At 39.8% G+C, this 26,175-nt stretch overlaps 1 protein-coding gene across 3 annotated transcripts in view; it reads right to left on the bottom strand.

The window, feature by feature from the left end:
- Nucleotides 1–26,175, bottom strand: part of astn2 (astrotactin 2) — a 306,993-nt gene that overhangs the window by 195,416 nt on the left and 85,402 nt on the right. For all 3 annotated transcript variants that reach the window (XM_084384096.1, XM_084384097.1, XM_084384098.1), the window contains exon 3: nt 10,545–10,965. In XM_084384096.1, the coding sequence (XP_084240222.1) occupies nt 10,545–10,965 (421 nt within the window). The remainder of the gene's footprint in view (nt 1–10,544; nt 10,966–26,175) is intronic.

Genomic DNA, 26,175 nt, shown 5'->3' with positions numbered 1-26,175 from the left:
TTCACTTCAGAAGTGGCATTTGTCATCACACAATAAACAGTTTTTTTTTTGTTCAATATATAAAAACATATCATATATTATTTGTTCCTGCTAATGCACAAACTTTTAGCTATAATTTAGATCAGAGGTGCATAAACGTGTTTGTGTTTTGACAGCCAAGGGACTGACTCTCGGCCAGGAAAACTGGTTCCAGAGTGGCACCAACACTTTGCTGGGCTAGAAGAAATTACTTATGTCAGGGGCTGAGGGCAGGGTTATTCTTAACAAGGATCAAGTAAACCTGCTTATGACCAACCAGAGCTAGTGTTGCTTGTTCTGACATATCCATGGGAGAATAAACAAAAGATTGTCACTATGGACATCAAATCGAAACAACAGTGGTCCAAGAACAGGTCATGTTTGGATGCCAACGTAGGCATTCAAAGCCAGGAGCAACACTTGTAAAGAGTCGAAAGTAGGCCACCGTAGTTGTTTTAGGCAATGCTGAGAAACTGGAGACGTATACAGTGATTGAATGATGCAACACTACAGTGGCTCTCATGCCCGTGGAAAAACAAACCTGTTCTCAAAAGGTCCACGGGTTGAACCAATGCCGAACCAGCATTAGCACCAGCCCACAACCAGCATTGTTTTGCTTTGGTCGAAAAAGGGGATCTTTTTAGAGCACGGTTATTAAAGCCAAATGAAGGAGTGGTGCTGTCCAGCTAAACATATAAGGCAACAACTCTATTCCATGCAATTTATGGGATAAAATTACTGAGATTGTTCATGCTAATGTGTACATGGCCACTATGCAACCTATTTTTAAAGGCTCCAGGGTATCCCAGTTACACTGCCTATTATCATTTCATAGTGCACCTGGGATCTTCTCAAAAGTACTGTGGATTCTGTTGGAGTCAGTCTATTCCTTTGAATTATTATCACCTTACATGTGCCTCCAACAGACCAAAATGATCTGGAATGTTAGATAAAAATATTGTATTTGTTTGTTGTGGGGCTCTGTTTGAAAGTGACATCTTTTCTTTGACATTTGAAACTTATTTACATGTCTTGTTATCATTAACTTTGGATATGTTAAATTGCTGTCTGACTGGGATATTCTTTTAAGGTTCAAGGTTGATTTAATTGTCGTTTTATAACACAAGGTTGTACAACGAAATGTAAATTATGGTGGGGTGTTGAAGATGATCCAGATTATTAATGACACTTTACGACTCGTCTGAGTTTTAAACGGTTATTACGCAACGAGACACTGATAAATGTCTTCATGGTAAAACTATGTTTAACTTTTGACAGATTCCAAAGACAACAAAAAAATATTCATTATTTCTAGATCTTGCTACAGTGTTGCTGGTAAAATTTCCGGCACATGTAGGAGCGGAAATGAAGCAGAAAAGACATTATGCAAATATAATTACGATGGGGTGCCAATTTATCACACACCGAGATAATTCATCACACCCAGAAACAATTCAGTTAATTTAATACGCTGCAAGCAACAGTATTATTCCTACAATTGAATATTGACCAAGGGCAGGCTGGGGAAAACAGCTGCACTTTGGGGATTCTCACGTGAGTATTCATTTGCACGGTGGCTCGGACAGAGGCCCCTGCATAATTCAAGACGTGCATGTCTTCCAATCTGCAAGATTTAAATTGTTATATTTGAGGTGGCTGTGAATAACTCTAAATACAAACATCAGAGTTTGTTTTTTCATTAATCAGAGAAAGACACTTCTTATTTAGTGGTCCAAGTGATCCATGAAGTTGCGTGCCCACTAGTCTATTTTTATTAAATGTTCGACTGACTCTTCTCCGGTAGCTTTTTTTCTATTTTCTTCCCCAAATGACCTGCATTCAAGTCTTCAAAGACACTGTCTATGTGAGCAGTTTAAATAAGCAGCATAATAACTTTAATGAACTAAAAAGTCTTTGAAATACTGGGAGCACAGGAACAGAGTGGGATATATTGACCATTACCATGTGGGTGAGCAGCCGAAACCACATTTCAAAACAGCCTGATAAAGATGGCTCATGAGTTGGCATGCAATCGACCCACATGTATTGATCCGCCATGGTGTCGGTGCTTACAAACCCATTTCTACTGGCATGTCTTGTTGGGTTTTTTCCACATCCGTCTCTGACAGAGGCTTCACATTGGATCAGATCACTAAGGCCTCATTTCTCAGTGAGTTATACCAGGACTAGTTCTTTTATTTCTCCATTATTTTGTTCTCGTCTTTTCTGCCGTAAATCATCTCTTCGGCTTCTATACTGTGCATCGAGGGGTTTGCTCTTTTTGCGCTCCTTTGAAACGTCCTGACAAACATATTGCACTTGAGATTGCAGAAGCTGTGATTGATGGAACTGACGCTGGCTGTTTTTTTTACACTGTATTGGACAAGAAAGACTGCGATTTTATGATGAGCTGCCTAAAAAGAAATGCCAATTCAGTCCACATTTATTGGATTTATTGCCTTCGAAAAATTATTCCAACATACGGCCTGCATGCTCGATCTTGATCATGCAGTGATGTTTGTGCGCACTTGAACAGATGCTATGCATGTGTATCTTTATGTCATAGTATTCATCTCACTAAATTGCCATAAATGACACAGAGCCTCAATGCTTTCCAAAGATTGGACAAAAGGAAGAATGGGAAGTCTTTGTAATTAACTCGCTTTCTATTTATCACGGCGAACGATGACAAGACTGTTTGAGTATTAATCAAAACATTACCCTGAGCTACTTTGAGTGTGCCAAGCTGGCAGCCATTTCTCATCAATGATGTCACATTAGTGATCTGAAGCTTGACACTGGATTATTACTCTCCAGTCTTGAGTTCAATTAGAGCGCAGTAAACACTTGATAAGCTTGCTAATGACAGTGGTCTGGTGGGTGATGAAACAATCGTTTTATTTTCTTGGATGTCGTTTAATTTCTCTTGAGAGCGAACCTTCCGTAATGAAATACATGAAAAACAGGCGAAGCAGAGACTGTTATCATCGAACATCTAAAGAAGCCTACATTTTTTTTTTTTTGGCCAGGTTTTTCCCACAGATATGACTCCAAAAGTATAGAGAGCTAGTTAACCAGATGACTCATCCCTGCCTCTGAGACAGAGGTCATGGCATAAGAAATCGGTATCACCACCGACTGGCAAAATCATTGCTCTGGTATTGATGTTCTGAATAATAAATTGAGGCAAAGTTATATTATTTGCTCATTTGGTCCCTCTCCTGTGCTTTATTTGGAGAAAAACTGAGGGAAAAAAAGAAACAAACAACATGCAGATTCATTGTAGTTCTTTCATTCAGCAGGGAAATGTATGCTTTTTGTTCAGCTTGTGTGTGGGGACTCGCTACTAGCTGGGGATCTTTGTCAAACTCCATGTCTCTCTTTTGTCTATTTTTAAGCAATATTTAGTTACACATTTAGTCCCTCAAAGTTAAAATACATGTATCTTTCAGCAGATTCTCAGCGGGCTAGCTACATGTGGCGCCCAAGGCTTTATCTGTGTTTACAATGTAAAATAAATACCCGGTAATTGAATTCAGCAGTCTTTACAAACAACATCATTTCAATGAAAGGATAAGAGGCACAACAGGAAGGCCTTGTGGGATGTTAAAATGCCTAACTATTGAAGAAACTAACTTACTGAATCACAGTGATGTAATGATGTCTTTGGTCATTTGTTGGATCAGTTAATTCAGCTCCTTGTTCAGTAAAGAGCTGTTCAGGGAAAACATCAGATACCATTCAAAGCTCTGACCAAACTATAGGGTTAAAATGCACTTGTTGTACTTGACTAACTGGACAACAGAACAATATAAATTAAGACTTTTCAGAAATTACATTAAAAATGTTACCATTGTAAGTGTGTTTCTCAGTCCAAAAGCACCAGGTCGCTTGCACATTTATAACTTGAGTGAAAGTGCAACAGACAGCAGTGACGTTCTGGTCACAGTACAGATAATGTGCAAATGAAAGAACTATAATTTGATTATTTTCTTCCAGTTAGTGCATTCAATCAGACCATAATGTCACTCTGGATTCTGCTGCGATCACTTATTATAATTAAGCAAGAAAGAGCAGGAGAAATAAGCATTAATGTCAGTATTGTCATAGATGAACTCAAGCAGCTTAACGTGTTGTGCTGCCGACCCCAACTGTCAGACAGTTCTGATGAGGGCCATTCTGCATGGGAATTTGATGGATTGCTTGTTATTATTGTGAGGACCAGTTCAATGGCCCCAGTCAAGACACTCTCAGCACTGTATTGGCAGAGCAGTGGTGCGAAGTGCTCACCCAATCAAGTCTGAAGTAGTTGTTCAGCTGTATGGACTGGCATAATGTTTGGCTGTGCTATGAGAAAATAATTTTTCTGATTCTAAATCCACAGTCGAGTTTGGGCTCTGGAGGGAAGGACTAGATAGAAAATAATAGTAAGAAAAATACAACTGGAGACAATCTTGTAATGGGATCACACCAGCCAGGAAGCCCCTCAACATGTTCATGTAATGACCCGTTAACTACTCAGGAGCCATTACTACATTATTACATGAGACCACGTCCATCTTCGAACTCAGCCTTCATTTTCTACCAGCCTGTAGACAGACATATACACTTCTGACAAAGCACTAAAAAAACAAGTACTTCAAAATTGTACTGAAGTACAGTATTTGAGTAAATGTACTTTGCTACATTCCATCACTGACTATTGATACCTACTCTGTAAACTAGTCACATGGTGAATAAATTCTGTATGCTTTTACACTTGACATAATGAACCATGTTGTTGACCATCAAGAACAACAGGATAGCTGCATTTAATGCACATTACATTCTGCTCTTTGCTATGATCGCAGCCAGTGTGATTATGTCTGCAGTTTCCGGGACAACCTTTGATTTATTTATTTTTTTTTTTTTTTCATTTAATTAAACAAATAAATTAAGACTTTTGCATTTCTCACATTTTTTGGAGTTAGCAAAGTTATTGATAAGGTTATAATACAAACTCAGAATTATTTATTTTTTCTGTGACTAAATAAACAAGCTGTGCTCTGAGGAAAACAACATCCCCAGAACACTGTTTGAAGCTAGAAACTAGGAGACGCTAGAGCCTCTGCAGTATACAAACCAAACTATACGCATGGTCAATCTCAACATTATTATTGACATTGTTGTTTTTGTTGATATTAATTTAGACAATAATTTATGGAGCAACTGTGAAGATTTCAGCTTTTAATTTTTGCACATAGTCATCAATCCCCTTTAATTTTTATTAAAGAAAACAACCAACAGAACAAGAGGGCAGTTAACTAGTAAGTGGGTCAACGCTTGATTACTACTCACCATGGAGAAACTTTGTTTGTAGTTGTGGCTGACACTAAAATAGCAGCAAAATGTTCCCATTCTTTGAGTCTATAAGCTAGAAGCAGCGTTCTGTGCTGTTAAAACAGGAGCGCGGTCTCTGGTGAGTATTGCAGTAATCTCAATTTGATAAGATAAAAGCCAGGAAGCATTTCTCAAGGACTGCGAGGATGAAAAGCACCTCATTTTTAAAAATACTTCATGACGGCAGGACAAAACAAAGAGAAAGAATACAGAATTACTCCTTGACTCGATTATGCAAAGTGGTGACAACCTGAACTCTGCATATTCTGTGTTCACTCACCTAAAATGACTTTTACAGGGCATAGGACAAGTACTGGGACAACAATAGTGTGCTGACAGTTGCTGTGGAAGGGGTCATATTCTATTGATCTTCTGGCTTCAGTTTTAGAATTAAGCTCAAAACAGATTGTGGCTTGCAGTTCAAATGTACCTCTTTTAAATGTTCTATAAATATATTTCAAATGTACAAATACTCTGTGCAAGAAGTGGCAATGTCATGGCTGCAGCTGAAGTGCATATGGCTCTTTTCTCAAAGCATTGCGAATGATAAGATACATTATGGATTATATTCAGAGGCTCTACTGAATCACAATTGGTGTTTGTTACTAGGTTACTGTTTGTTTTGTGTAATATCTGAATAATTGCTTATTTGAAGTATAGGGCACAGTACTCCAAGAGGACCCTGAGACCTCTACAAAGAGCTCTTGAGAGTTAATTATACAACTATACCTGCATCTCAGAGCTGCATTTGAACTGTATGACTCCAGGCGCATGATATGTATGATTTGCCTTTCTACCGACACAAGATAGCTACACATGAAGGTTATCGGCGGGAGATGCAGCTCGCTGTCATACATTGTAAACTGAGTCGCGGAGGTGTGTGTGATGATGGCAGTCTGATGGTGATAACTGCTCCCTGAGCCCTCCTCATGGAACAAGATTCAGCATGCCTCTAAGGTTTTTCCGCACCTGATTTACACTTTCCAAGCTGCCTGACACATTCCCAAAGCTGTGGAAATATTGCTGAATAATGAAATTGACAGGCCTCATTTGTTTGGTTGTCTGTGTAACAAAAGCCAATGCCATGCACAACCCTGCGAGGCATAGCCATAATCCCTGGGGATAATACTATTGAGTTCAGTTGAATGGGGTTATCTGTCAGCAAGGACAGACAGATAAAGGATGACTGGTATTTGGAGACTTTTGCCGCGTAGCACAGAACAGGTGGGACAGGAGTTAATCGCCCCTGTGTTCAAATGTCGCCGCTTTATGCAGAGTACAGATGGAGAGGCATGCAGAGGCATCAAATGAAATGGTTTGTGTGCTATCTTTCGGAAAAGGCCAGATTGTTTATGAGACTAGAAGGATGTGTCAGGAACTGTATATGAAAGAATAAAAAAAAAAAACAGAACCGGCCACATGGATTATCCACTTTCATACAGAGTAATGGTGTATTCAGGGATGTGTTTACGGTGACAAAGCTACAGGCTACAAGTCGTTTTCAATGGGAGCCTGCGATATGAAGCTGGTAAGTGAGGCACTTGTCACTCTGTTACGGGCAGGGTGAGCTACAAATCAAAGTTGAGCTAGCCTCAACTTTGATTGGTGATAATGTAGCTAAACACGCTTGGCCGTTTTGCAACTTTTTTCACTTGTGCTGTGAATGTAACTTATGAGTCCTAGTGAAATACTGTGCATTCGGCTTCATATTGCCCACAACAAATAAAATCTGACCTCACAAATAGCTTGCTCTCATTTTAAGGAATAGAGCTGGATGACTTTTATTGAGGATCAGAATCCCTTTCCAGTAAACTCTAAGATATCACACAATATTGCTACTATATGATGGTACAATCACTCTTTGTTTTGCACCATTACCATCACTGTTAGCTAAGATGCTATAAACTCGGTTATTACGTTGTTATACTGCCTCATACATGTTTGTTGTGTTAGATCTTGAATTAAACTTAACTTTATTTTTGTCATTTTAATATCCTTCATGTTTGGCACAGAGTCAATTAACTCAATATGGATCAAAACTATATCCCTTGTTGTTCTTTATTAAGGCTTTGAAATACGGTGTGCGGCATGAAATTCACCATTTCTCCTCCTACTTGCACATTAGGGTAGATTACTAAATCATAACCATAATGTATTCTATGTTACACATGGTGTCACTTTAGATAAATCTTTGTATGTGCTGAACGTTAGTAAAAGTAAATGCAGTGGTCCATTTATTGCTGGTAATTAAGTGGCTGATGTATCTGTTTGTGTCTGCCTGGTTCTTTTTCTCTCTTTGGGCTATTTTTCACCTTTTGTTCTCCCGTAATAATGGCATCATTTGGTGATTAGCCCAATAGACAGGCTACAAGAGTCTTGACCTCTCTGCTCTGTCCCACCATTCTGCCTTTCCCCTTGGGAATGAAGTAGAAATTAACCTCTATGCCTTCACCGCGTTGCATAATGTTCTGTTTCCTTTTTTAAGTAAGTGCTGCTTAGTCCGTAACAGTGATTCAACACTGGGCTGAGGACTTTAAGTGCATATATATCTATATATAAATGTGTGTGTGTAATTGTTTTTTTTTCACATGAAGACATAATTTATCTTTTAAGGTCAGTGTAAATGAGGGAGGTCATTGCATGCACTTGTCAATGTACAGTAATGAAGAAGCTTGCATATTTGACCGAGAAAATCCAGGAAATCCGCAGATAGAACGACAGACACATGAAGGGAACCTTTAAACTTGAACCAGATATATCTATACCTTCAGTTTTTATCATAGTTGAAATGCAAGTTTGAATTTTAGAATTCTTATCAACTACGTTTGACGAGGGACTCAGAAAGCTATGTCAACTTAAAGTCTGGGTAAAACTTTACTGTATAATTACCATCATTAATAAATGATACTTTAATAGTTATCATTTCATAATGAAATGATTTATACACCATTTATTAAGCAATTGTTTATTGTAAAGTTGCAACTGATGTATATAAACATTTACAATTGCTTAATACATGTTTGTAGAGCATTTCATTGTTTGTTAACAGTTAAATAACTATTAACTAATGTTTAATTACCTATCAATTTATTAGTGAGATTATAATCAAGTGTTGCCAACATGAGCATCACAGCCTTTACTTAGAAAATCGACTTTTTAAAATGATTAGTTTTGTCTCCCCCGACTTTAACCACGTTGAAAATGTGTGGGTCTATCCGCTCGGTGCTCTTTGCAGAGCTCTGTGTTTGTGCTTCATTAGCTACTCAATCCATTCTGCTTGCTCGTTGAGAGAATGCCCAAATTCACTGCTACATTGCACCGAGGCAGATTGACACACAGATTGACACAGAGTGCGCGCACACATGCACGAATGCACCGCAAACGTTAACTAGTCATTGAAGTGCGGATGCCAGACAGCTGAGTTAAGGTGGGTCAGACACTGTCACCGCAAAAAAAGCCTGGAACAAAGAGAGTATGCGAGGTGGTTAGAAGTGAAACATGACAGGAAAGAGGAAAAGGAGACTTAAACAGGGGGAGAGAAAGAAAGGGTGAAATGAAGAGGTAAAGATGGAACAAGTTTCACTAAATGAAAAGGGATGAAGGGTATAACAGCAGGGAGGAGCTCTAGCAGTGAGCTATTATTTTTTATTATCATCTTCAAAGCTTTGAACTGTGACTCCAGTGCAACCTTTACAATAGATGATACAACTGGGCAACTTAATTAACAACACAATAATTAAGATATATTTCATGAGATTTTTTGTCGAATACGTTATTTTCTGTTTAAAATGTTAGCAAATATTCATATTCTTTAGCCAAAAAGGTACAGTATATCATGAGCCTGTGCCACAAAGCTATGATAAATTAATGATTGAATCAATTTACATATCTTTAGCTTTTTAATATCTTCAAATATGTGATCTGGGGCACTTCCTCTGGATGAAAGTGAAAAATATAGGCCTATCGATAATTTAATTTAATTTCACCTCAATTTTTCACCCCCTGTTAAAAGGCACTGGAATACATGATTTGACATCTACTCTATTAAAAAAATTTCATATCTTCTCATCTGTATTATTTGATCAAATTTTAAGAAAATTAAAATGTAAGTTCACTGTGTCAAACATGGATCAGCAATGTAATTAAAATAAATTAAATGTTTTCAGTGGTTTGGCCTTTTTTCTGCCTCTTTCAAGTAAGCAATGTACACAGTGAGCTGCAAAGAGCTCGTGCAAATACACTTATGTAGAGCGATACGTACTATGGGAGCGAGAGGGCATTTCCACAAACTTGGCTCGTGCATAATTCAGTATAACATGAATAACCAGGGCACCCTCCAACTCCGTCAGCACCCTTCAATTATTCAAGTCCAACTTTGCAGAGGAGTTCAACAGGATATTATATCAACAAATGCTACATGGCCTGTGATTACAACGTCATTTGGAATAGTTTGAATGAGTTAGTTATGGCCAGATAGCCTTGTAACCCTCACTTGTGAAGTGCGGCCCCCTGACTGTGTTCAACAAGGGTCAACAGGCTGACCCTCTGACAAACCTCAACAACTTATCGACCAGGCTGATGGCCTCTGTCACTTGACCTTTACACTTTACATTAAATTACATGACACTGCATTACATTACTGCTCGACACACGGGGTCGGTTGCCATGTCAACCGCAAAGGGCCGGTGAGTATGGAAATACAGTTTGTACTTGATGCTGTAATATAACTCATGGAATACGATATTCCTCTCTCATAACCAGGAGGATGTGATGACATGAGTCATACAAAACTGCCTATTTTTTGATGAAACGTAAGCAGTACATGCTGTGCTATCGAGAACATGGGTGGGCCGGCCAGAGCCAAAGTGAACTGTCCAGGCTGGTCCATCTGGGGAGCTGGCACTGAGAGCCTCCGCGGATGTACAAATTATGCCTGCAATAGCAGGACAACTACCACTGAGCACAGCAGATTTTCTATGACAACAAGTGCATGCTGCTCGTCGTGGAATGATAGAGACAAAAACCAGCATCATGCTGTTAATCTTGCTGCTATCAGATAATTAATCTAAATTGTATGCATGCAGCGATCATATTTCCATTATACCAAATTGTTTTGAAGGGAAATGAATTTAGACAAGCAAACCTACCTCGTTTTTCAAAATTATGCTTAACCTCGTTATCCTTGCACATCATGTCTGTGTGTCCAATGTTTACTCCGTAGTCCTCCTGGATCTTCCCGTCGCTCAGCTTGTTGTGGAGCTGGTTGGGCGTGGAGTTATGCGAGTGTCCGCCCGGGTCCTCCTCGTCGCAGTCGTAGTCGTCAAGAATGGGGGTCTCGCGGATGGGCATGCCGATGACAGAGCTCCCGTGCTGGTGTGCGTTTCGGGAGCCCCGGTAGCTGTCCCGGCCCTGGGGTCCGAGCAGAACTGAGGGAATGTAGTGGATCTCATGGGTGGCCTCGGTGCTCGCACTCTTCTGGGGGATGCGGCGACGCTTGCACCACCGGTGGCGCGTATACAGGACGAGGGTGAAGAGGAGAATTAGGAGGAGGAGGGCGATGAGGCCGCCCTGGAGACAAAACAAGAGGAAAGAGAGAAGGAGAATGTGAGAGGAGCACACAAGGTCAACGATTTGGATGTTCACAGTTAGCTGGTAATGGTACACAACAAATAAAAAACTACATAATGGAAAAAGAATTCCACCTCAAACAATAGCAATTACAATCACTGCTTCAGTGCCAGTTATATTAGGTTGGGTGCCAATGATAACAATTCGCCAGCTATTGAAGAGATCTGGCAATCAGCACTTCAATATGTGAGTTCTAAAAACAACATGAGGCAGCTAACAGGGTCCGAAAGAGACTACATGAATTGTGCCCAAACAACAGACAGGTACGCTGGCAAAAATATCTGGACAATTTAATGTTAAAAGGGAGAAGTCTTGAAAATAATAACCTCACAGATGCATCCTGATACAGCACGAGTTTTGTCATTGTGCCCCCTCCCCGAATACAAACACCCCATATTCCTTTGTGTCACTCCCCCAGGCTGAATTTTAAACTTTTGACTTTTTGGTGTATATTTTCATAGGTTTTAATCACTCTGTTAATATAAGCATGTGAATGGATCAAGAAGAGTATGAAAGGTTATATTGATAACATTTTAATGTAGAACAAGTAGTCTTTTAAGAATAATACATCGTATTAGACGTGCAGAATAAAAGTATATATTTTCCTTAAACTGTGAATTAATAATTTTAAAATGTTTGTCGATTGTTTTGTTTATCTCTGTGTAAGCGTATAACAAGGTTTGTAAGCCAATAGTATAACAGCGCTGGTATCACGTGGTTTTTAGCATCAGGAGTCTTGGTAGTTGCCAGTTTGAGGAAAAAACGTAAAAATGGCTGATTTCTAATTTATGCGTCCAGCTCCATTTGCTAGCTAGCATTAGCAACATTAACATAAGATAGCTAGCATTAGCATTTTCTGCCTGTTTTCTCATGTTATTTTAAAATATTTTTAATTGCCCCAAGAATACTTAATTTTTGCCCTCAGAAACGTTTCCTTTCATTTTTTTGCTCCGTGTGACCTATGTCCAGCACTTCAAATCTGCCTTTGAGAGTGATAGGAATAAAGTAAATATTATTACTAGTTATTATGTTGGTGTTACATTAGTGAGTTCAAGAAATATGATGCTGCCACATACAAAAGGGACATTCATGGCAAATGGGAACAATTAAACGTGTGCCAAAATAGCTATTAGCAGTTCCCGTTTGCAATGTATCCTTGTATGGGTAAACAATTATCACTGAATAGCTTCAGGACTCACTAAAAACATTAGAACTTGAATTAGTGTCCTTTGTTTCCATGATTTCTGGATGTTTATTCGAAGAAAGATATCCACTGAAGGTCATACTTCATCAAAACACCTGTGTGTTCAGGAAGATTTAACTCAGAGAAAGAGAAAGAGTTCTCACACGCTGTGTTGGTGAGTCACCCAAATTACAAGCATTGACAGTCATTTTCAGAACGCCAGGATGCACCTGTGCCTTTCACCTCACGCAGCATCTTCGCTTACGTCTCTCCCTCCGTCAGCTATCTTGCGGAAACATCTGCCATATAGAGGAATGGCAGTCACAAATTGACACTAATCAACAAGCATATGTCAGACATATACGGTTTCTAGGGGCTTGATGAATACTAATTGATCATTAAGCTTGATTGAAGTGAATGTGACTTAAAGATATTCAATCACTGACAAGTTGTAGTCAGCCCCCGCTGTGTGTTAATGAAAGAAGTACCAACATGCAAGGTCGGGGTTTCGCGAGGCCTTAAAAAAAACAAAAAAACGCTTGCATAAAGTTAAATTTAGGCTGTAAGCCTGAGAGGGTTTTAGCCAGCGATTTAGTTGCTGAAAAGGTGAAGTCGTTTTTTCCATTTGGTGTTCACAGTATTTTGTCTCTCCCCCTTAATTAAGACAAAGGAAGCTGAAGTATTTTTGGACTTATTTAGGGAAAAGACAGAAGAATTAAACACAGGACAACCCTGTAGCAATGATGACATTAGCAAGTAATTAGAAGGTAGGAAGGACACGGACACACGCTACATCTCTCACACACACAAGCACAAATTGCTGCACAGCACATTACAGATTGTTTTAGCTCAAAATCAGCACTTTGTTAGCACATTGTGCACTTTCTGCATTCAGACATTCAGCTGGCACCTGCATACATTCACATACATAAACAGACGTGAACATCATAAACTACAATGGTAAAAATTGCCATCGGGTTCATCAGGCACCTCTCAATAATAATTTGACACCATAAGATTCACAAATGAGGAATTCACTGCGCAGCTAACAGGGATTGTATTTTACTGCGCTCCTTTTACTGTGTCAATTTCCTGTATTTATAATAGCTCCAGGACATATACACAGACATCATGCAGGAATTATTTCCTTTGTAGCGGTGTCGCATCTGGACTCCTATCTTTAGAATGTCACATACACCGATGCCCCAGGGTTGTTAGCCTGTTTTGCCCTCCCATTCTACTCTAAGCATTTACCGCGGTCCTGCAAATTCACCAAGGAGCATCACATTTCTCCACGGTTCATCCAATATCTCACCATCACAGAAACATCAAACACCCTGCCACACATGCTGGGGCTGGATGATGAAGTAAATCCATATGCGCAGACAGAGTGGTGGAGCGGAAGCGGGGAGCATGACTTATTCTTTGATTTTTCACAATGACATTCAATAGGTGAGACGTGCTATTTGCTTCAGCAAGACGTGGCGACCTAAAGGTGATATATTTGTGATGTCAGAAGGAAACCGCAGCGGCAGCACTTTCGCAGGCACATATTTAAAAAATGCAGTGAAATTCACAAAACGACACACATATGCATATATGCATAAACTTCAGGAACAGGGAACACGAGCGCACATGTGCTCACACAAATGCAAACTAAACCACGACAGAATCATAAATAAAAATCCACAAGGCGTCATTCATCACAGCATTTAAAATTCCATCTTCATGAGGAAAAACAAACCCCTTTGAAATTATAACTCATGCACTGCTGGGTGTCCATAAATCACACTACGCTGAGAGGAGAGGCGGCACAGAGAGGACTAGTACCCCGGACAAACTTGTTCATTAATCTCCAATAGGATGGCAGCTTTGTATAAAACGCAGTCCCGCTAACTCCCCTTAGCCTGCACTTCTACATTAATTCCCGCTGAAGAATAGCAAAAACATATGAAGGCTTATGTTTCATTTCAGCAGCAGGGTGATAATGGAGTGACACTGTACTGCTCTGAAGCACCACTGAAAAATGGTGATGTGAAACTGCAGCTAAAGGGTTGAAGTCTCGCTTTGAAATAATCTTCCTTTTAGCAGCTTCACATGAGACAGGAAAAGTTTATGTAGCTTAGTGATGTCATTATTCATATCAACGCTGCTGTAACAAGTGAGTTGCTTGACAGTGGCAAGTAGGCGATTTGAAGTAATCGCACCTTTTAACAGTTACACCGAGACGTATTTGAAATATCGAACGAGAAGGTCGTCTTTACTGTCATTACGGGCATTTTTACAACGATGAGGTAAGGACAGAGGTGCTTCAGTGCAAGTGTTTGTGTAAGCAATTAAACAACAGTTACCAACAAAATAAAAAAATACAATCAAAATACATTCACACTGCGGAGCAATTCTGCCTCCCTCTCGAGAAATAACTACATGGAATCTGACTAATGACTGCAAAAACAATTAGTCAAGTCAGCAAGCCAACTTCAGCTAATGCTGACACTAGCTGAAGACCACGGGATTTCCCAAACTGACTACATACTGTAGCACGCATAAACACAAAACTGCCTGGCTAGCTGAGTCTTGTTGTAACTGAGATATTTGCTGCTAACTTCTCGTGTATTCTGAAGCTAGCAGCGCCGTGTCGTAGAAATGGCGGAGTAGTATTTTTAGTGTTGAGCTTGGTGTGCTGCCATACCGATTTCTTCACGTTCCTAATGTCTTAAATCGGGTTGCTTGGTTGCAACTGCGTGTATAATCGACATTTAAACCTTAATTAGCCTCCCCACATTTCAATTTACAGCGGTTAATTTGACTCTGTCACATCGGTGCCCTGAGGATTCTCTCCGATTTCCTTTCCCGTATCATCTCACAATGTTTTCCCTCACGCTTCCCACCGTTCCTGCTTTTTTGTTCTCTCCCCGTTTCGATTACACTGTGTCTCTCAGTCTCCATTCCCCTTCATGTTTGATCACATCTGTCTTCCACTCTTCAGTACAACAGCCATATAAATTTGCAGTGGCAGATGTAGCCATGAGGGAAAATGGGATTTCTGTTCATCTTCAGTACCTACAAATCCCCGCTGCTTTAGTCCTAAGTGACTTCATGGGGAGGAGAGTGGCTGGAAGCCCCATAATTCCATTCTTTTCTGTAGTATAGGTTTACCTCAGTCTGTGATTATTTTCCTCACTTTGAATTCCTTTTTCCCAATAATGTTCCCTCTTACAATTTGCAGCAGCTTGCATGTTTCTTTCCTCTTGCCTTTTGTTCCTCTCTCTGCACCATTAGCCTCCTCCTGTAAATTTCCCTGTTGTCCCTGCTTTTTACCTTTCATTTCCTACCCTCCAATTTCCCCTTTTTCCCCTCTCCCGTGCATCATCTTGCCTCTTTTCTTTCATCATTCCCTGCCGGGCTCCTCGCTACCTTTTCATCCCTTCTCACTTACTTTCTATCCTCGTTCTTTCACAGATTGAATGTAGAATTTGGCTACAAACACCAGCACTGAATTATTCAACACTTTTGCTAACCTTTTCTCAACCGACATAATACCAGCAAATCTCTTAGATTAAACTATTACCCCATGTTTGGCCACGGCAGTCATCTTCAATCTACAGAAGAGAAAGGACAGCAGCAGGTTTGTACTTCCTGTCAATGCATATAAAAGCAGCCAGTCAATGCCAGAAAGATACTCAGAGAGAATCTAAAAGTGGTGGATGAAGCCATGAAAGTTGGAATCATAAGGGACATTTTTCATTTTCAAAAAAACTAAATAACCCTAACGCTAACCCTAACCCACTGGGTCATGTTCACTATGTTTTACTCTACACTATTCTTGTGTTTATTGTATTTTATAAATCGCTGCATGAGAATAAAACCGTCTGATTCTGTTGTGCGCTTCATGAGAAATAAAATCACTACCATACATTAGAAAATATGAGCCTAATACAAGATTTGGGCAAGATACTGAACCCAAACTGCTCCTGATGTGCTGGTCGGCACCTTGCATGGCAGCCACCGCCATCAATGTATGTATGAATTACTGTAAGTCGCTTCGGACAAAAGCGTTTGCTAAATGCCCTAAATGTAAATTTAAATGTAAGTAATTCTGTTTTCCCTCACATTTGAAACATACTGCACTAAAATTTCCATCACAATGTGAAAAAAATGAACATGGTTTGTTTTGATCATCTTGGACAAAGATGCAATGTAATTAACAAGGAAGTAACATTTGTTTTTCCTGGCTGTTTCAGAAATGTATTTGTTCAAATAAATCATGATAGTTCCAGCAAAATGGAATATGTGCTGACATTTACATGTGTAATTACAGTGTGTGAGGAATACAAAACCGTCGGACTCTTCACTGTTGTTAGGACAGGTAGTGGAGGATCAGAGTAAAATGGAAAAATAAGATTTAATCCAAAATTCTTTCAACGCTTTAACCAAATTCATGCCAACTGAAATCCAAACACACATCAGCCACAGTAGTAGGACAACATTCTGCTAGCTGCACACTGTAGCTAACGGTCAAAAACATTTTCATACGATGGGCAAGGCTAGCTCGCAACCCCACATTTTTGTCAACATTTCCGAGATAAAGAAAGAAAAAGAGAAGAAAGGAGAGAGGATAGGGTTTGAACTTGGAAAATGCACTCTCCTTTTTTAATGTGTCTGAAATGACTGTAACAAAAGTTGGAAGAAATTTAACTTCAAAGGTTCCATGAGGTCAAATCACTTACAACTTTTTTACAAAAAAAATGAAAGAAAGAAAGATAAAAATCATTGAGTTACAGTGCAGCTCTTAGCCCTCAGAGTCACAATACAGAACTACGATTGCCCAACTGTGCAAGTGTACGTGGGCAGTTGAATGTGGCACCATAGATACATGCTTTAAGTCAATGTCATTGCTTTAAGAAGGACAGAGTTAGTTAAAGAAGTACTTCATCACTGAAAAGATGGTCTTTACATAAGACTGGGCTGTTACTGTAGCTAAGACGCTCGTTCATTTGAAAACTTGCACTTTTTCGTATTACAACCGAACAGTACACTACATTTACATCGACAGCAAGAAATTTGCCACGCAGTACCATGCGTATATCTTGATTCATATTTGATGAGCGCTACCTAGTTTCGACAGCTGGACCTGAATTTTGTGTCATCCCTCTCTCAATCCGACTTCTGGGAATACAAAATGTGTGGAAGCACAACCTGGAGTGCGAAAAATGGCAACACAGTGGCAGACTTTTGCCGGTAAATGAGCTGGGAGCTCTGAATACAGGCAACATGGAGGGAAGATGAACAGTGTTCATTCACATACACTCCTCACATTGTAGAACTACAATACAATAGCAACAAATCTGGGCCACATCTGGTTGAAAATCCGCATTGTTTCCCTTTTAGAAAGCTAAAGCAAAAAAAGGAATTGAATTTGATCATTACGCTTGATTCAAGTGGATGTGAATTAAAGACAGTCAATCACTGATTAATTGTAGACAGCCCCTTGTGTGTCTTAGAGAAAGAACCTGCAAGGTTGGGCTTTTGTTAGGCTTTAAAACAAGCTATACACTGCTGGCATAAATTAACTTTTGTTCAATTCCAGCTATCAGTCTGTTTAAGATTTATAATAGAATCAGAGGCTTACACTTGTTTAACTTAGATTATTTGCATAAGCCATTTCCAGTGCAGTTTCCTGATCAGCATTTAACATTGTTTTTTTTATGAAGCACATGTACAGTTCTCATAATAGAGCATGTCTTTCTCCGGTTGGGTTGTCTTGCGAGGTACACGGTCAACATTTACTTTAGCAACTTCTTGTAAACATGCAGCAACATCTTGAGTGTGTTTGCGTAGGTGTTTTGCTGTGATATTCTTTATGCATATTGATGCTGTTGCATCTAATCTCTGCAATGTGACTCTCATTTTGATGGCATTTCTTCTGTTGAGGACAGAAATAGCACTGTCACCATGGATCCCTCAGATGTGTCACCTCTCTTTGGCCCATTCACAGACAAAAGGAGCCCACAGTAGCAGATGTGGAGGCAGATACTTTGCTAGATGTTGTTATCAGAACAAAAGAGAGAGGCATGAAGTCAATAAAAACAGCAATTATTGTAAATATCTATCTTTACCAACAGTCTAACTAGATATATTATCTAGAAAGTAAGTATGGTGCAGAGCAATTGGAAACAAGTCTAAATGAGAAATTGTTTGGGGAGATGGACAATTCGTAAGTTGTCTGTTCTTAAGCGAGACCTGTAGGAGAGGTCAGTTTTTATATCTGTCAACAGAAGTATCCTAGCTAACTTGAATGGCTCGTATGTTTACTATTGCTTGGCAGCATTGTCAGCTGCCCCCGGGATGGTTGGAAAAAATGGTTGTAATCGTCCAGATTTTAAATTCTAAATATTGATATTCATCAGGGTGGCCCCACGAGTCGGCGAGCAGTTCCAGAGGTTAAAGAATTGGATCTGGATCTAATAAACCCCTCACAGTAGTGATTAACATGGTTAAGTTATTGCTTCCGGTTTATTTTGTAAGGTTCGTCCTCATGTGTCACGTCGTGTTATTTCCTGCCCTCTGTCTTGTTTTCCCTCCCCCGTGATTGTCCTGATTATCCTCCTGTGTATTTGGTCCATGACTTTTCCTCTTCTATTTATCTGTTTTCCCGCCCTTTTCCTTGGTCACCTGTGTTCAATTAGTTGTCACTCCTCGTGTATTTAAGTCATTCCCTTCCCCTCTGTTATGTTTTCTGCACTTTAGTCCTGTGTTCCTGCCTGTGTTCCCAGTGCTTCTTTGGTTTTAACTTTATTTCATTTTTTTGTATCATATACTTCTTTAGTTCTTCTGTCCGCCCCTGCCTGCTTCTTTGTTTTTTTTGCTGCCTGCCTGCTCCTTCCTATTTTGGGCTTTGGACTTATCAATGACACCTTACTTTATTAAAGCTTGCCTTTTGTTCCTAACCTGCCTGCCATCATGTCTGCATTTGGGTCCAACACAGGGTTGTGACAATATTGTGCTGAAAAAAATCTGTCCACATTAAGACAGTTCTCAAAACTGCATCTGTTGTAGATTCTCTGTCTTCGTGAACCACATTTTGCCATGACGACACACACCCACACATTTGTGTATTAATTTTACCCAAGAAGGAAGGAATGAAAATGTTTTTTTTTTCCTCTTTGGTCATAAGCTTAAAATATATGGTAGGTTTTCTATTCACTACAAATCATCTGAAATAAGTTATCTAAAAAATAATGTAGTCATCTAAAATTGTGTTTATAGTGATGTTTATATTGTTAACTAAAATATCCTTGACCAGCTTTTCTCTTTCTCCTTTCTTACAGATTTCATGAGAGAAAAGCAGTGTCAGTATGTGCTTGAGAGGCAACTGGTTATAAGGAAGCAAACAGAAGCAAACTGCATACACTTAATAAATGAAAATCAATGGAACCCTCAAACCACATCATACTCTCTAACCGCTAGGAAGTTTGACAATCAATTATATTGATCCACGCTTCAATCTTGGTTCAATAGCTCCTGTGGAGCATCAGGATGACGCAAAACTGGACTTTTATGTGTACTCTGGCACAACTATGAGTCCCTTATGATCCTAATAAGCTTCTTATGCAGCGAAACAACACGACTCTGAGCCAGCACATCCAACACATGCTCTGTGGTTTAGCCACCATCTGTGCACAGTGGAGGCCACGGCTCACTGATCCCTAGTAGCCATCCACCTCCTGCTCTGAACGAAGTGTGAGTGGACTAACAATCTTTCGTGTAATTCTTTAGAGCCACTGTGCAATAGTCGCATGCTGCATTCAGACAGTCAAAGAAAACTAAATGTAGCAGATCATGTGCATTTATTAACATAAAAAAAAAGCCTCAGATGACACGCCTGGAAGCATTGGATACTCTTGCGAGCTATCACAGCCAAATACACACAAGCACAGGTGTGCGCACAGTCATATGAATGTTCTGCCTTTCTACGAAAAACAAGCACACCTTTAATGGCTTGCTGCTGCGTTCATGCCAAAGACCTCAAAGACAGAACATTCTCCACCCCTCCTTGGAAACTTTTTTGTTTTTCTGTCACCATCCTTTATTTGTCAACCTTCCACTCTTTCTTACCTCACCCCCTCTCCCGGAGTTGTATCTCTTCCTCCTATCACTCTCTCCCAGCAGGAAGTTAAAGTGGCATGTGCCCTAGCATCTGCTCTCCATTCTCCCTGTCCAACTAGAAGTCTCAGCGTGAATGACAGGATTTGGCTCTCTGGTTAATGTTTCCGCTAGGCCGATTCACCTTGGAGAAAGAATCCCTGTCCATTACCTGGGCTAATGGAGGAAGAATTACTAGTTTCAGACGAATGACACAGACAGTATAGCCAGGCTGATATAAGCTTTTCCACGATCTGGGTTTTATTATTTCTCTATTTATCAAGTATGTCGCATAGAACGATGCCACACACCACTGCATTTATAACCAAAGTTATTTGCAATCCCCAGCCCCAAATGGGGCATTAAAATACATAAAACTGGACATCAGATACACAAGAGACAATACATAACAAAAACTCAACAATAATACGCAAAGAAAACAAAAATACAGAGTTCAAGACACAAATTCTAATACAATAAAGCGCCATAAAACAAGAAGCACCAGATCATGGCTACACGACTGGTCCTCAAAACCCAGTTCAGTTTGAGTTTAAAATGATCCCAGTGAGGATCCAGTTAGTCAGGAATTCCCAATGTTGATCCCCTGAACAGAAAAAATCATGTTCAAATGAGGATTTATGCAAATGTACTATACAGTTCCTGCTGCTGGATGCTACGTGTTACAGAGAATGGATCAGAGTGATCACTGATCACCTGAGGAGCCTGGTGTGAAGGCATCTACGGCTTAAAAATGACAACAGCGTAACATACTTTATTTTTTCACAACATCGTGATGCATGTGATGTGATCGTATCAGCTCCCTGTCCAAAATTTTAATTACTCAATTATATATCATCACTAGGGGGCTCGAATAGGCTACACAATCATCTAAATGTGAAAAGATCAGAGTGCATGAAACTATATGCAACATGAAATGTTCGGCACTTTCCAGTCTACATGTGTGCGACTGTTTGCCACCTTTTAAAATAGGGTAGAATGGAAGATTTTTGGCACAAATTTGGCCTCATACTGTTTTGAATTTATGTAGAAAACAGGTTTAGCTGTGTGTCTCATTCATTAATCCATTCTGACTAGCTGACTCACTCACTTACTTAGAGAGTCTTAGTGGCAGGTTGGATGTACAACAACAACAACAACCCCAAACACACTAAATCAGACTTATTTGTCACCTCCTCTCCAATGAGTGTGTAGGTGGCAACACTGTTTCCTCTTGTTAGAACAGGCTTTGTTCAGTTCTCAAAAAATTTTATATAAACAAGGACCCAATTTCAAAAGGCCTACGCAAAATATATGGTATATCTCCAGTGACAAGGTAAAGTATTTGATGCCAGTGAAATAATGTATCCTAAAGTAGGCTAACTGAAAATAATTTAAAAAGTCCACAGCCCTGGCTATGCAAATCACTAGAGAAATTACACTGACCAAAAGCCCGTACCTAATCATGAAATCTGATTACACTGTGATTGAAAACTGAAAGAAAATCTCCCACAGCTTAACTGGAAAGCACCAGGTCGACCTTTCCATTTCGTCCCTCTTGCCATGGGAACTAATACATGTTTCAATCATCCACTCTCCATCCCCTTTTCAATCGCTGAGTCCTATACCTCATTACTCCACCTCTCTATCCTTCACTTTTACATGCTATGATGCACTATCCCACACAGGGAACAGATTTGAGGGAAGATAATGCTGTCTTGAGCCCTGGCCTTTTGAATTATAACAGAGAATTAGGACTGATTTGCTTGTGTGCTGCTCACGCCCACCCAATACCTCTCTTCCTGACTTTTCTAGCTTTAGCCCATGCCCTACACCCACCACTTTCTTCTCTTAGCAAGCCTAACAATAAGTCAAGGTCTCCAGCTCGGGGCCTGTACAGAAAGATGAAGTCTGCATCCACACCATAGATTACAGAGATAAATGACCTCTCAGCTATGAAAGGGGAGTTCTTTATACATATGCAACACTTGCAGAGCAAAGTCATTTTTTAAAAAGGAAATGTACTGTAAGTAAAGTTTGTCTTTGCAAAAAATATATTCCTTTCTCCATTTAGCCATGCCAAACAACAAAGAGAGCAGCATGAATACCATGAATGAATTTGTACAATGTAGTATAGTGTATACCCACAATGCAATTGTCTTAATCGTAAAAAGGAAAACACTAGTTTTCAACACGTGTTTGCATCTTACCTTTTTTTGTCTGCATGTGTGAACATTTTGCTAACACCCAACATTGTAACTGTGTCTTGTCTTGCAAGCTCAAAGTTCATGTATTCATCATTTTAACAACACAAGGGTTGCAGAGTCATTTTATGCTACATTAAAGAGACAACAAAAACAAAACAAACTATTTAAGACTTAGTTTAAGAAAAGTTCTCTGTGATGTTGATTCCCTGGAATCTAAAACTGTTCACCCGCTCCACCTCAGCTCCACTGATGTACACAGGGGTGTGTGTTTGTGTGTGTGCATCCTTTTTTTCTAAAATCAACAATCAGCTCCTTGATTTGGCTGACGTTGAGCAGTAGATTGTTCTCTGTGCATCACTCTGCAAAAGATTTCCTTTCCAGTATGAACTCATCTTTGTTTACAATGCACCAGACGATGTTGGTGTCTTCTACATTCATCATAATAAAGTTCTCTTGATGTCTGGAGTGCAGTTGTGGGTGCAAACTGTGAACAGGAGGGGGCCGAGTACACAGCCCTGGGAGGCTCCTGTGTTGAGTACTAATGTAGAGGAGGTGTAACCGCCGAACTGTCTGGGGTCTGTTTGTGAGGAAGTCCAATATCCAATTGCAGTGTGTGGTACTCAAGCCCAGAGTGTGACATTTTCCACTCAGCTTCATGGGAGAGATCCTGTAGAATGCTGAGCTTAAGTCAACAAACGGCATTTGGATGTAGTTGTTCTTATTCTACATGTGGAGACTGAGGGAAGGGCAGTAGATATGACACAGAACATATTCCTCACTAAAAATCATTTGTATTGATTTGTAAAAAAAATTATCCTTCAACATTCAGCCCTCTGTAGTCTAATTTATACTTAGATGTTACAATTACACACTTCGTAAAACAACAGTAACAGTGTGTTCTGACAGAATAACAACAATTAAACGTGTTCTTTTCCATAATAGAGGAAGTGGAGCCTCTGCATTGTGCTTCATGCAGCGATGGGCCAGCACAACTGATAGATAAAATCAGTATTTACAAAAATCTACGGGGGCATTCTGTTAAACATTTTCCATTATACCACCCAATGGGCATTTCAAAGTATAATCATACATAAATTTGCTTTGGCCTTCCCTATGAATAAAATCAGTTATCTTTGTTTTCAGTTCACCCAGTTTGAGTTTGATTGTTTTTCTGGATGCATACAGCTCCAGGTAAATTAGGTGTTCCCATATTTTTTTGTATTTACTGTATTAGATGATGGTCTTTGACTTGTATTTTTTGAACATTACAAGCAAAACAATTAGAGAACAGAGCATACGGAGCCCCTCCATGAGTTTCATTTGATGTAATTACCCTTTGTGAATAGTGGAAAAAAATAACTCAATAAAAGGGCAGCGGAAAAAATAAATAAATGACTGAATATATCAGTTTGCTACCCATGAGGTCATCCCTTGAGGAAAGACAGTTTGCATTTCAAAATCACCCACAAAAAGAAGCCTGCACTGAGATGATGGCCAGCGTTTGTTTTATTCTCTCCCATTGTAATAGAGCCCCGGTATATTTCTCAGTATAATGACATCCCATGATGCTCACTGTTTGCATGGTAACCAAATATAATTGCCTGATGACCATGCACCGCTGCTTGCTCATTACTGTGGCAAATTAGTACTGCTGGAAAAGAAGAGACTGCAATGCCCTCACAGTCTAACGCCACCCCACCCACCCACAGTACATTATGGCTCTTTCATTTGCTTTTAGAGGAGATAAATGATATCTTCACACTGAGGCAGTGCCAACTGTAAGTACACATGCCCGCCTCGGTGACATTTCAGAGGAAGAAATGTGATTAGAAACGTAATGCCAATATTTGCAGTGGTGTCACAAGGGGCCAATACAGGCTTGCTACAGCTGTTGATAACAAGGCAATGAGAGGGTCTGCACAATGAGGCCCTTGGGGTGACTTTGATTGAGAAAGAGGAAGGGCTGAGGAGTGAAAGGGGAAGGGAATGGATTTTTGCTTTTGTAAAGATACAGGCATCAGACTGTGGACAATGGCGCGTACTTGTAAAGAGCAACATGTGGTAAAAAAAACAGTGGACACACAAAGTCATTTAGTTTTCCCATTTTGCTTGGAGGGCCATATTTGAAAAAAAATATAATGTTTTTCAAGGCTTACAAGGATTATTCAGATTGTGTAGTATTTAACAGAATGAATAAACGCAAGACTAAAAATGTGAAATGAATGACTTTGCTCTCTGCTAGAGAATGAAATATCCTCGCTGTGAAAGCTGGCGGGCGCAATAGAGCTATGTGTGATTATAGGTGTTCTTATGTGTTAGCGTGCGCTCATGCCCGTGTACCTCCATCAGAGGCAGCTGGGGCTTCAGCTCTTGTTATATTCCCTGTCGTTGAGCTGGAAGTGAGGCCTTTATTTGTATCTGCAGCTGTCGGCCAAGTGTTACCACAACAGCTTGTGAGAGTAGACCTGTCAGCGAGCGCCAGCAGCTGAAGGCAAAGGTAGTCTTTGTCCATTCGTGTCAGATGCAATCAAAAACTCACTTTCAGTCTCTCTCGTGCTCTACCCCTCAAACCCCCCCTTTCTGGTCTCTCAAATCACAGCAGTTCTTCACAGCTCCACACCACATATTTCATGTTATATACAGTATAGAGTGTTTCGACACTTGCCTTCACCAAGGCATGGGTTTAAAACAGGGGCATTTAGTGAGCACCTCTTTTTTTGTTTGTCTTTCATTCTGGCTTGAAAGGAGGGGGAAAGAAAATACACCTTCCTGCAAAGACAACATCTAATGGATTCAGCTCGCTCTGAAAATGCTAATAGATACCACAGGTCTGAATAACACTTTCAAGCCCAATTCAAATAGCACAGATGTTCCCAATTGGTGCTTGAGTCATTAATGGCTGCTAGCAAAAAACATCTGCTATCATTAGCACTAAGGGGAGGGAAAACAAGCAGTTCAAATATACATTAATGGGAAATTTCCCCAAGACTTTAATCACTGTGCTTCAAGGGGCCATTAAAAGAACAGCGAGTATTGCGATGAATCAATAGTGAGATATAGTGGCAGATGAGGGGATAAAAAAAGCCACTTGTCTGGCAGCTTAAGGTGGCTAGTATGGCGGAGCTTGGTGTCGTTATCTTTCAAGTTCGTAGAGGTTAATGAGATATGCAGTGAGGATGGCCTAATTCCCAACAGTAAACATCTTTTTTCAGAAGCATCTCAACAGAACACACTCGATTGCTGTCTTGAGTATCCCCTTGTTTCATCCTGAAGAACGCTTGCATAGTTTCAACCACATAAGTGCACAAAAATGGCCAAACAATATAGGAAAGTAAAAATGAAACTAAATACCAGAAAATATATGCAAAGTATATGATGATGTTGTTGTTGTTGTTGTTGTTGTTGTTGTTATTTCCCTGGCTCCTTCTCTAGAACTGTTCCAAGAGTTGAGCTGTGAACATACTAGTTTAATAACAAAGAAAAATGCGACAAAAAGAGAGATAATTATCACATTGCCACCCAAAACATCTCCAACTGAGTGTCACAATATAGAAAAAAATGATATCTTATTATGAATACTGAGCTAGACTGATAAGAAGTCAGGTCAGGTCAATTTCA

This window comes from Pagrus pagrus (assembly GCF_965226575.1).
Source record: "Pagrus pagrus genome assembly, chromosome: 19".
Lineage (NCBI taxonomy): Eukaryota > Metazoa > Chordata > Actinopteri > Spariformes > Sparidae > Pagrus > Pagrus pagrus.
The sequence above is the reverse complement of the archived record's forward strand: the minus strand, read 5'-3'. Positions and strand labels throughout refer to the sequence as shown.